Consider the following 13,456-nt stretch of genomic DNA (forward strand, 5'->3'; position numbering starts at 1 on the left):
TTATTCAGAACAAATACAAATTTACAGACATGACTTTGCTGTCAAAAATACATCATCACTTCACAGGGATTATTATTATTGAGCAGAAGAAACACTGATCGAGATGCCGGACTTTTGCCTCACATACGGACTGAACCAGGACTTGTCCCAGGACTGAACCAGGAGGACTAAACCGGGACTGAACCAGCACTAAAGCAGGACTAAACCAAGACTAAACCACAACTGAACCACAGTGACTCCATAAAATGCTCTGTTCCACCTTGTGATGTCATGAAGGGGTTGCTTTCCAGTTAACATCTTACATTTTACTCTTAGTTCAGTAGAGATTGGCAGTTCCAGGGCTGAAATTATCCAAATGATTCTAGTGAAAGTGTATAAAAATATGCTACATACAGTCTTGGGAAGTAACTCTGAATGTGTTCATATTTCAAACAGTATTACCCCATGTCTACATTATCAAAATTAAACGGGGCTCAAGAGGGCCAAACACATGTACCAAACTGTATTCTGGTACAGTAAAAGGTAGCTATGAAAACTACCACTTCATGACATCACAAGGTAGAACTATTTTTATCTTTGGAGATGTAGAGAGACTAATAAAAAATGATTAAAATGTGTGAATGAAACAAAACAGCATTATTACATGGCCTGAATCTCACAAGATTCGCTTTTGTGTAATAAAAAAGTACTTTAAAGTATTTTCTCCAACACTGACAATTCAACTATAAAAGCAGTATTGACAGCAGACAGTCAAACAGATGGCTCTCACTTTAATCCTACATGACTAATCACATCTTTGTTTATATATCAGCATATTAAACAGCAGGATCTGTATGTAATCTTATAATGTGGATTAATGTATAGAGCCCATAGATTACGTAAATATGTAGAGCAATAAGAATATAGGCCAGTAGAGCTGTGGAACACTGTGCTACTGACTGTAAAGCTAAAAATATGCTTTCATGGCTTTACATGGCTACTTCACTTGAAGTACCGCCATGTATTCCTTTGATTTTAGAAAAGTAACTGTATCCTGAATATCACCAAGTCAAAAGTAATTACCTGAATACAGTTACTCAAAATTAATATTCAGATTCATATTCTTGGTACAAGTTTTCAGCTACTTCCCACAACTGCAAATGAGACATCCTCTGACTGTATATAAATTTAAGGATCATATATTACGTAAAATTGCCTCCTGTGAGCTTTAAGCCATTGTCTAATGTTGTTTACCCATCAAAACATACCTGGAGTTGTGTTTTGTTTCATTCACACAGTAATCTTGCATTAGTAGTCTGTCTACATCTCCAAAGCTCAGAATGCTCTGTTCCACCTTGTGATGTCATTAAGTTGTAGTTTTCAAGTTTACAGTCTTTTACCTACACTGAAGTTTACCTACATTCAGAGTATTTTCTGACTGAGAGAAGAATACTAAATATGCAGAGTTTGTGTGTTAAACATGTGCGAATGAAACAAAACACAACTCCAGGTCTGTTTGTGACGAGGAAACATTACAACATAGATCAGAAAATAGTGTATATGAGCCCTTTAAAACAACTGGGTCAATGTAAGATCAATATTTGAAGACAATCTTGCATTTTTAGTTTCTCATGAGAATAGCTGCAAAATGGTACTACTCTTAGCTTCGCCTCATCTGGCAGAATATAACTGATGCCCTGGGCTGCTGGAAAAACTCCAAAAATAACTCTGAATGTAATCACCGCCTTGTGCACAGTGCTACAAACAAAAGCTAATTTTACAGCGCCCTTATTTCAGTCTCCAGGTTTGTTCCACTCAGGTGCAGAGGTGCTGAATATGTCATTTAAACGAGTATTCGGAAGACAGTAAAGAAAGGTCGACAGTGCCTCCAGGTAAAACTGCAGCAGCAGAGGAGCCACATGCTACTACTCGTCTGTGGTGCACATACAAATCCTGTTTTGCCCAATGTACTGTGTTTTGTTTCAGTCACACGTTTGAGTAATCCTGTATTATCAATATGGCAACATCTCCAAAGCTCAAAATGCTCTGTTCCACCTTGTGATGTCATGAAGCAGTAGTTTTAGTTCAATAGAGATGGAAAATTCCAGGGCTGGAATTATCCAAATGATTCATCACATTACAGTGTATTCACAGAACAGTACATTCACTAGTGTAGATTGTCAGCAAAGATTTACAGCAACTTCAGCTAAACTTAAACCTTAAAGGTGCATTATGTAAATATTCAGGCGGGGGGTCCGCAACCTGCTTGTCTCTGTGGAGATGCTTTGTCTGTAAAGTTTCAAAGTATGTTATGTTGTTATTGCTCAAAACACCTTGCCTTCTTATACTGAGCTCCACTGATTGGACCTGTCAGTTGGCCTTGGAGGTTGAACTGCATGTCTCTTTGGAGAAAGGCAACTTTAATGCCATACTGCGGAAAATCTCTATCATGACAACGAGACCATTCAGCAGAAACCAGAAAAGTTACATGGTGCACCTTTTATCTTGCCAACATAAAGTAGTTCTGATTCTGCAGAAATCTGTTAATGAGGTTGCATAAATTAGGGCAACCTCCGGAGGACGCATCTAAAAAGTTTGAGGAACAAAAGTGGTGATGAAGGATTTCAATCTGCAACATTTTGGTTATTAAAAATCAACACCGATCAGGCCTATCATGCAAACAATGATTGATTATATTATATTAGAAAACAGCAGACACATTTTACTTTATTCTACTATGGCCCATTAATTTAATGAAAGTTTGTATTTGTCTACTGTACTTAATATGTTTAAGCTGTTGGTGGGGGGAGAAAAGGGGAATAAAAAATAGAAACACAACATAAATATTGGGTCTAGTTTAATGTCAAAAATAAAGTAAATCAGCAGAAATAAGCACCCACAGAGACATTGCTGGTATACAGGAGGAGGTTTCCCATTTAATTACATAATGGGCTTAGACTGTGACCTTGAGCAGGCCTGGGTGCTGCAGTCACACTTTGCAGATTATCACAACAAAGTCTTAACCTGGCTGTGGTGCTCTGTGGACGGGACATAGGACTATTGTTTCATCCCTTTTACCCAGTTAGTACAGTACTAACCACTGCTGAGTAATATATCTTATTATTATACAACAAAAATGAAAGTTACTGAATAAGAATAAGAGCGTGTTCAGACTTGCCTTCTTTGCTCCTGGCTTAGTCCTGATGTAGACTTGATTTGGTCCTGTTCTTGTCCAGGTTTAGTCCTAGTCTAGTCCTGGTTTAGTTCACGAATTAGTGTCAGTTTAGTCCGACTTGTGGCGCAGTGTTTGTTGAAGTGTGAACTCACCCAAAGACATGCTTCAACTTGTACTTTTAATATTTTTATAGCATACAGTACATTTGATTTTGTTTATTTTTCCCCAAATTATTTGCTTAGTAGTAGTAGTGTTTTTTTCTTTTTTACTCCGACTTAACTTGATCCTTGGTCCTTGACTCCTTCAAGACTCCTTTTTGAATGTTGCTGCCTCATAAAAAACATAGCTGGGGTTGTGTTTTGTTTCATTCTCACATTTGAGTTAACCTGGATTATTAGTCCGTCTACATCTCCAAAACTCAAAATGCTTTATTCCAACTTGTGATGTCATATCTCTTTGGTCTCATGGTCTCTGTTCTCAATGTTTGTCCACTTAACCCATGTCATAGCCCACTTCTATGCATGTGTATTATTTGATTTTGATTGTTTTGTTTTTGACTTTGGGAAAACTCACCACTCATTGGACTGCAGAGTTGGAGAGTCATTCTGGGCAATGTGATATAAGGCACTCATGGCATTCATGTTGAACAAGGGTGGTTTCCTCTCCGCTGGATCAACACACAAATATAACAAATCATTAGAGACTTGTTTTATGACAGTGGAAATAAATAGTTTTTTTAGTTTGTCTAATACTCACCCAACTCAATACAAGTGATCCCAAGGGACCAGATATCAACCTTCCCTTCATACTGCCCCTCATCCATGGCTAGGATTACTTCTGGGGCCATCCTGGAATATGAAAATGCATGCACTTTATTAACTATGGAAAAAACATGTTATAATCTGCTAAGCCTCTCGGAGCTTCTAATGGGTCTGCTACTCAGTGATAACGCCTAGAACAAAATGTTTTGTGGATTCGGAAAATGTGAACACTAGTTTGTTTGTGAAATTATGGGCACCAATTTCCATTAACAACCTTATTTTGAAATGAATAAACAAAGCTTTCATGATACAGTATAAAATAATATCTGTCCTAAAAGGCCAATAAAAAAAGAGCAACACATTTTCTTAAAGGTGCACTGTGTAACTTTTCTGATGAGTGGTCCATCACCTTCTTGTTGTAGTAGTTTGCAAAGAATATTTAAAAGTAAATAATTAAACTCATACATCCTCCCAGAGACAAGCATGCTCTTAGTGAGAATATATCATGAAAAAAAAAAGAAAAGCTAGATAGATGTGTTTACATTGGCATGAAACAGGTAAGAGACCCCAAGAGAAAAGTTCCATAGTGCACCTTTAAGACCCAATATATGCCGTGTATACTTGTATAAAGTTTACACCTTTTTTATTCATTTATTTAGTATTTATTCAACATTGATTTCATTGCAAGGTCAACAAGTCAAACAGTCAAAGAGTAAAAAAAATGTGTGTGCATACTGAAAACATAGCGTTTTCTGTGAGAGATAGATCCCACTCCCACCTAACCATCGATTCCTGTGTTACGTTGTGCACTGACCAGTAAGGTGTTCCCACAAAGGAGTTGGCAGGTGAAACAATAGAGGCGGAGCCAAAGTCGGCGAGTTTGACCTGACCCAGCTCAGTCAGCAGGATGTTCCCGGCTTTAATGTCTCTGGATAAGAACAGACCAAAGATACAATAATACAATAACAGACATATAGATTTAAATGGAAGGTCTTTAAATATCAGTAAAAGTGCCATACTATGCTACTTTCTGATCTATGTTATCATTAAAAACATACCTAGAATTTTGTTTTGCTTCATTCACACATGTTCTTCTCTCACATGGAAAACACTCTGTTCCACCTTGTGATGTCATGCGGTAATACAGGAAGTGCCCCAATATGTTTTTAAACTCCATACACCTTCACTAGAATTATATGGATAATTTCAAATCTGGAATTGCCAATCTCTACTGAACAATAAAATGTAGCTGTTAACATAAAAAAAAATACCGCTTAATGACATCACAAGGTGGAACAGAGCATTTTGAGCTTTGGAGATGTAGACAAACTAATAATAAAGGGTTACTCAAACATGTGTAAATGAAACAAAAGTCAACTCCTGGTGTGTTTTTGAAATGGTAACAACGTTCTAACATGGCTAAAAGCTTTCATATAGGAGACTATGATGAAATTCAACTTGGTCGTTGATACTTTGACAAAACTAAATGAAATTTGTTGCTCATTGTATTGCTAGAAAACCTACATAAGTAGCTATAAGAGAAAAATATTAAATATAAAATATTAATATAAAAAAATATATATGCTACCATAGCCTTAACTCTATGGAAGACACTATATATAATAAACCTCTGTTTCAATGTCTAGGCTGGCGTCAACTTCTGTAAAACTTTTATTAGAAGGTTTGAACTACATAAATATGCAATAGAAATACTACTGAAAATATATTTTATACAACTAATGCCACAACCCAGTAGTCTGATATCTGAACAGTATGTAAAGTTGTAAATGTTCCATAAGGAAGCAAGAAAATCTCACCTGTGAATCATGTTATGGGAATGTAGATAAGCCAGTCCAAGCAAGGCACCATGGGAAATGGCAGCAATTTCCACCTCTTGCAGTGGTTTCTTGTGAACTTGTAGAGAAAAACAAAAAATGTTTACAAGTTACGTAATATGTTCTGAGATACTGGAAGGGCAAAGTGCTGTTACAAATGTGTTATTGCTCAAATAATCTTTTTAATAGTTTTTGTCACTAGTGTTTTTCTTGTATAACAGACTTACCTTCTAACAGATCTGATGCAGAGCCCAAACAGTACTCCATCACCAGCTGAAAGAACAGATTTATTTCATTAGGCTATTGCTATTGCTTTGTCTTTGTCTGAAATGTTCCGCAATATGCCGCCTCAAATTTAATGATCTCCAGAGAGACAAGCAGGTGACATCACCAGGCCAAATTACAGGTCATAAATACGGAGAGGCAAGCCCACTCACAATAAAAGCGTACGTAATTCTTATTAAAAACAAAAAACAAAAACGAAAAAAAACTGCACTTGACTAAATGCAAGATACTCCATCCATCCAGATACTGTAGATGTTTAATGCCATACTGTGGAAAATTGCCATCCCCCATGAAGACAAGCAGGTACTGGCTCCATTAGAAAAAGTTATATCTAAGTCTCATTCACATAACGAGTCATAGTGGAAATCAGTACTGACCCAGGCAGTGTTGTCTTTTAAGTAGCAGCCTTTGTATTCAATGGTGTTTGGGTGTCGCAGCTGTCCCAAAAACTTGACCTCCTTAATGATGTCCTGCCACTTCTGCAGAAACACACAAAACACAGTCAGACCACCAATGATCAAGAGGATATATCATAAAAAGCTACATTTGAGAATCTGAAATGCTTAAAGGTCCTATATTACACAAAATTGACTCTTTCAGCCTTGTTATAATATTGTTACCTCATCAAAAACATGCCCAGAGTTGTGTTTTGTTTCATTCCAAGACATGTTTGGGTAGTCCTGCATTATTAGTCCGTTTGCATCTCCAAAGCTCAAAATGCTCTGTCCCACCTTTTGACATCATGTAGTGATAGTTTTCAAGATAACGGCTAGTAGAGACTGGCAATTCCAGGGCTGAAATTATCCAGATTCTAGTGAAAGGTGTATGGAATTTAAAAACGCAGGGGAGACTTCCTGTATTACCACATGACATCATGAGGTGGGATAGAGTGTTTTTTGTTGAAGAGGAGAACTCAGCCTAAATATGCAGGGTTTGTGTGTTAAACATTACAACATAGCTCAGAAAATAGAGTGATATGGTGCCTTTAATTGCCATTGTCAATACTCACAAAAGTGTTGTAAATAAGATAAAAAAATAAAGACAATATGGTCAGATTAGAAGAGCAAAACAATCGGTCTATTTCTCATTGTCTGTCACTAGAACAGTTACTGCTTTAAAGTGTTATAAATAGTCATTCCTCTCTGTCTGGCCTACATAAAGTACACAGGGCTTGTCAGTTCGCTACACAACTGTTTGGTTTTTGTTTTTTTCTTACTTCGGTTGTCTGCTTGCCATTATAGGACATCTTTTTGATGGCCACCACCTCATTGGAGTACGAGTTACGGGCCTGAAAACAAAACACAGAACAAATTTGAATTAATAACAGTCAAGACAATGTATAATATATTTCACTTTTGTGCACTGAGCTGCTGTGTGATTCACTGCACGCTCACAACAGCCGGTATTAGCATGACACAACAGTAACAGATCCTCTTATTTGAATTTGAACTAATTTCTGCATGATCAAAGCACTGTGTTATTTACTGCTGGGGCTGCAGTGGTGTGGTTAGTCTGCAGCTTCTGTGAGCATTTGAATCATCATCTTCTACATATCCACAGGCCCATGTTAAAGCCTGAGTTTACCCTCAGGAGTATCTGGCCTTTGGGACAACTACACTGCAGCTCAGCTAAGCCCTTAACCCAGCCTCATCCCACTTACAAATGAATCGCAATTCATGTCGAGGTTCAGATGGAATTACACTCACTGCACGCTACGCAGCATTCCCAGTTGTCTCTTTTCCAGTTTCATTTGATCCCAGTGATTGCCTGTCAGTACAAGCAGAGCCGTAGCTCCCTCTGGTTTACTGTAGAGCTGCAATGGAGACTCAATATTCTGATACACTAAAACATTAAAAGCTGAACTCTCTTTACAAAGTTGGACCAATAATTACAAAACCTCATCTGTTCTGTATTCACTATGGAGATGTGTGTTCAAAGCCTCAGGTAATGGGCCCATGTGCTCAGCAGGATTTCCCCCTGAACTATTTTATAATGGACCAAGTCCCCACAAGCATTAACCAAAGCATGAACGTGCATACATCTGCATGTCTTTGAATGTGATTATTGTTACAAAGTAATAAACAGCCCTTACAACTGAGCTCTACCCTCCAAACATGCAATTAACCTGCAGCTAGAATGCAGTGAATTAGCACTACAGACATTTACAGATGATGATAATAAATCAAAGACCTGATAAATATAGAGCTATTAGCCCGAGGGACTTGATGTTAGCATTAACATGTGCACAAAGACGTTAAAACGTAAATACAGAAAACAGTTCTTCGGTGGCGTCATGGTGCGATGAGCTTCCCTTTAGCCAAATGTACACCATAGTACAGTCACCAGCTTTTTATGGAGCAGACAGGTTCAACTCGACATGTGCAGAGATCTTTCTGGTTAGCAGTCAGAGCTAGCAGGTTAACTTTATGAGCAGAGATAATACAAGTATGTCATGCACCCAGGACTTGCACTGCTGTAGGAATTGCACAGAGACCCAGACAGACAATGTGCAATGGGGCTATTAATGATATTTGATGGTAAGGGTGTGCAATATTGACAAAAAAATAATGTAATTTTTTGGGAGTATCCTATCTCAATATTCAGATGATATTACGTCAATCCAACAAACATGTCTTTAAATATATTAACAGATTAAATATCATACCAAATGTGAGGTCATTTTAATTATTTGGAACGTTATAGCTTAATTTCTTTTCAACTTTTATTTTCAGCTCTTACTGCAGCATTATTATATACTATATAATATTATACTATATAATATTAATATATTATATAATAAGATCATTATTATATATACACTATTTTTGCATATTGTCAAAACAACATTCACAATATTACCAATGGCATGATACTCGACACACCTATATTTGACAGTAACATACACGTAATACTTCTGACTGTAAATATAGAACAGGGAAGACTGGAGCTCTGTCCGCCCAGAAAATCCTGCTTTATAGTGACCGTTTTCACAAGTGCGAGCAGCTGGCTTAACACCCCCCAGTTCAGCTCTACATCTGGAGGGGAGGGGCACTGGGGCATTGGGGCAGAGAGGCAGATAAAGAGGGACACGCAGAGTACAAGTCTTCTCTTCACATAGAATCAAAGGCTGCAGGAGTAATTAGTGATGATGAGATTACTATGACAGGGTGCACAAAAAGCGCCGTCAGAAATATGGCTCGAATTTATGATGATTGGCCAGTCTGAAGAAAAAGACCACGTGTGTAGAAATCTCTGAATCAGAGCTAACTAACAGTGATAAATATATCGACTGCAATAAGAGTTCTAAGTAGTCAGCACCTGGTTCTGGTGTGTGATCTCATGAAATTAGTCTGTAGCCTATTACAAGGAATGGGTCAACTTGTTCAAGAATTTGATAGGCCAATACAAACATGCCTTTCTAGCCAATTTTAAATGTTTTACTATGTTCTTTTTTTTTTTTTTTTTTTTTCAATGATCCTGCAATAGTGGGGTTAATTTAAAAGACCACAGTAACCATTAACCACTAGTGCAGAGAAAAGATCTCACACGATGTATTTTATGTTAAGATCTCGTTTTATCTCATTTTATCTCGTTCTCGTGGACCCAATCTCGTGTCCCATCTTGTGGAAATTGTGTCTTGTCCTGCCCACTACCCACTCATGTTTTAGCCTTTAGTCGCATCACTTACAAAGTACACCGCCCCGAAGCTCCCATGGCCGATCTCGTGCAGGTCACAGAAGACGTCCTCAGGGTCATCTTTGAAGAACAGCTCGGACAGCTCGGGGTCCTTCGGCGCGCCTTTCCTGGTGGAGGATGGCATTATGGGCGGGGCATGGGCCGGGTGCTCACACACATGCGACTGCTGCAGCTGCTACCGCCAACAGCTCTCCATGGCGGCCTCGGCATTGGCCAGATAGACCTGCACAACACACAAGACATGAGATAATCAGTATATATTTGGATTTAAGTCCAAGAAGGCAATAGAGGTTTAACTACTTAGCTACTTAACTACTTTGAGCCATAGAAATGTTTAAATTTCCTTAAAAATAGTTATCAGAGAATTGTCACGTTACCTGGACTTGACACTGGCGTATGTGGCTCACAAATGGGTCAAATGTCAGAAACAATGAAGTCTAGTCTACTCTAGATCAGCCCAATTACTGACTGAAACCACTCCATTGCACCGTTAGGGCTTTGCATGTCTCATGATCACTGGACTTTGTTGAAATGGACAACAGTCATACAGTCATACAATGAAGAGGCTGTCTCGTCCTGCTGCTCGCCTCAGTCACACTCACACACTGCACGTAAACACATGTATCCAGAGGACAGATGAAGCTGAGTCATGGATGCCTCACTTCCACAGGCTCAGAGGGGAGGAGGGGAGCAGAGGAGCAAAGGAGAGGGGAGCAGAGGAACAGAAGAGTAGAGGAGCAGAGAAGGAGTAGAGGAGCACAGGAGCAGAGAGGAGCAGAGGACCAAAGGAGAGAGGAGAAGAGGAGCAGATAAGAAAGGACCAGAGGAGCAGAAGTAAAGAGGACCAGAGCACAGAGAAGCAGAAGAGCAGAAGAGCAGATGAGAAAGGACCAGAGGCGCAGAAGCAAAGAGGACCAGAGCAGAGAGGAGCAGAAGAGCAGAGGAGCAGAGCAAAGAGGAGCAGATGAGAGCGGATCAGAGGAGCAGAAGAGCAGAGGAGCAGAGGAGAAGCAGAAGAGCAGAGGGGCAGAGCAGAGAGGAGCAGATGAGAGAGGAGAAGAGGAGGTGGTGTGTTAGCATCTTCACGCGTCTCTGCTCCAGTTAGCTCCACTGCACTGCACTGACACACATTCAGGCCCACCAACAAAGCCAGATGTATCCAGTGAATGCAGCTCAAAACATATGCAACTTTTCTTTTAGCTAAACAATATAAGGCGACAATAAAAATCTATGTCTGTTTGAGCTTGTTAAAGCAGCACAAGGATAGAATTTGGATAATTTTATCTTATGCATTTTGTGAAACATACATGCCACTTATTGAGCAGTCATATTTGATCAGTTACTACTACATATTTATAATAGTTTATGTATTATGTATTTGTGAATGTATTTTAAAAATGTGCAAGAAGTAAAAAAAAAAAAAAAAAAAAAACTCCTTATATGACAGTTTTGTAAAAAGGGAACTCCCCAATTACAACACAACGGGCAACAGATGCCAGTGTAAAGTCCAGGTTGTATAGGATTATAGTTAAGAATTTTGGACTATGGTGCTATTTAGTCTCCTCTATTAATGCAAAACACTTAATCTTGACATTTTTGAGCATACCCTCTGCCAATAAATCATTATGATTTAAGAGAAGATGAACACATTGGTCTAATGAAGCGACACAGGGCATACAGACACCAGTGCCCAGGCTCAGACACTACGCATCACATCACCCTAATCCTCTCTCCTCAAAGGGATCCTGGCTATCACACCCATTCCCAAAATAAAGCTCTTAAAAAGCTCTTTAAGTCACCCGTCCAAAAAACAACACACTGTATTTAAAGGTCCTCTTGCGAGTTTTAAGTCATGTTATAATCAAAAACATACTTAGAGCTGTGTTTTGTTTCAATCACACATGTATGAGTAACCCTTTATTATTAGTCTGTCTAAATCTCCAGAGCTCAATTTGCTCTGTTCCACCTTGTGATGTCATGAAGCCGTAGTTTTAATATTAACAGCTTTTAACTTTTTGTTTAGTATAGACAGACAATTCCAGAGCACAATGGATTACTTCCTGTATTATCACATCACAAGGAGTGTAAAGTGTCTTGCCCAATGATACAATGACAGTATACTGGTCTGAGCTTCTAAATGAAGGTGAAATATATGTCAGTGTGTAGCAGTCAGTACTTAAGCAACATCCTTTCACACATACACATATCTACTATTTGAATATATTTTTCCTTGCACATTTTATATCCTTTCTTTTTACATTCACAACGCCTCACACGGTCGTCCAATGCTGATTTAATATTGTTTTAAAACACCTAAACACAACTGTTGCTAACAAGCATGTCTTGCAAGCCCGACACCAATGCCTTGTTTACCTGTTTACACATGTTAACATAATCACATTGAGTCTGGAGAGCGCAGTTACTGGAGCTGTGTCAGAAAAGCATGCAGCGCCGGGCTTAGACCTCCAGACTGTGACTGAGCTGTGACAAATGATGAATGGAGAGAAGAGCGCGGAGTAAATTGCCTACAAAAACAAGCCGCATGCTGCCGGCTCTAAACATGGTCATAGATACGCTACAGTTTGAGTCTAATAGAGACATAGTATTGGGTTTCTACAGATATTAAGACAAATCTGAGTTCTGTTTTGTATAATAACAAAGTTTAGTATATGAAGCTGTTACAGGTTCTTATGCAAGGTTCTTATAGAGTTGGATCTTACATCAGTCTGTCTTAAGCTCTCAGCATGACTTAACATAACTCTGTCTGACACCTTTCACTCAACATAATCCAGTCAAAAACTTACCTAATCATCTAAATATATTCAGAACAAGCACTGAAGAAATAGGGTATATATTAGGGCTGAGTATCTTTAAGAAGTTACCGATATGACACATACCTCAATACATAGGCCATGATATGATACATATCTCGATACAGTGCACTTTCGATTTGATACGATATATTTCAAATCATTTCAATATAGTTCAATAAAAAAAAAAAAGGCTAAATCGAAGCTGTGATTCTAATCTTCTAGTCTTTGTTAAACCACTTCTTGTGCAAAGTTCATACGAAACACAAATATTTTAATAATCAAACTGTGAAAATGTCAAATGTGTCATATAAACGAGTTTCTTTTCACTGAACAAGCAACAAAACTGTAGCACTGTAACAAAACAATTTAGTAAAATATACCAAACAATCCTCTTGGTGATATATCAATACAGCAGCCCACGATATCGATACTGTATCAGCACATTAAACAATACAATATATCGATATTTCAATATTTTTGTGCACAGCTTGTAAATATAAAATGTTAGTTGTGATTAGATTAATGTTAAACTCTGGAATGTCAGCACAAACATTTTCATGAGCATTATCATTTGTGAGAAAACTGAAATAAAGGTCCACTATGTAACTTTTCTGAAGGGGTGTTTGCTACCTCTGTTTATGAAGATATTATTACTTTGCCTGAAAAGTCCAACTGTTAGGCATTATAGAGCCTATTACGCTATTTTCAAATCTATGTTATGATGTTGTTTCCTCATCACAAACATACTCAGAGTTTTGTTTTGTTTCATTCTCACATGTTTAACACACAAACCCTGCAAATTTAGATTGTGTTCTTCTCTCAGATGGAAAACATCTGTTCCACCTTCTGTCATGTGGTAATAAAGGAAGTGTTCCATTGTGTTTTTAAACTCCATACAACTTCACTAGAATC

The 13,456-nt window shown here is 38.2% G+C and overlaps 1 protein-coding gene across 3 annotated transcripts in view; it reads right to left on the bottom strand.

Moving 5' to 3' along the window:
- Positions 1 to 156: 156 nt before the first annotated feature.
- The window catches only part of taok3a (TAO kinase 3a), a 48,838-nt gene continuing 35,538 nt past the window's right edge, over positions 157 to 13,456 (bottom strand). For 2 of the 3 annotated variants that reach the window (XM_055161710.1, XM_055161711.1), the window contains exons 3-10: positions 9,724 to 9,954; positions 7,252 to 7,323; positions 6,413 to 6,514; positions 5,978 to 6,023; positions 5,733 to 5,829; positions 4,730 to 4,843; positions 3,911 to 4,002; positions 158 to 3,821 (exon numbers count right to left, since the gene is read on the bottom strand). In XM_055161710.1, coding sequence (XP_055017685.1) covers positions 3,724 to 3,821; positions 3,911 to 4,002; positions 4,730 to 4,843; positions 5,733 to 5,829; positions 5,978 to 6,023; positions 6,413 to 6,514; positions 7,252 to 7,323; positions 9,724 to 9,855 — 753 coding nt within the window. In that variant the 5' untranslated portion in view covers positions 9,856 to 9,954 and the 3' untranslated portion in view covers positions 158 to 3,723. Of the gene's footprint in view, positions 3,822 to 3,910; positions 4,003 to 4,729; positions 4,844 to 5,732; positions 5,830 to 5,977; positions 6,024 to 6,412; positions 6,515 to 7,251; positions 7,324 to 9,723; positions 9,955 to 13,456 lie in introns of all 3 variants that reach the window. The other variant, XM_055161712.1, reaches the window with a different exon arrangement.

The sequence above is a fragment of the Boleophthalmus pectinirostris genome, unplaced genomic scaffold, assembly GCF_026225935.1.
Source record: "Boleophthalmus pectinirostris isolate CB_2022bp ecotype Guang Dong unplaced genomic scaffold, ASM2622593v1 HiC_scaffold_4, whole genome shotgun sequence".
Classification (NCBI taxonomy): Eukaryota; Metazoa; Chordata; class Actinopteri; order Gobiiformes; family Gobiidae; genus Boleophthalmus; species Boleophthalmus pectinirostris.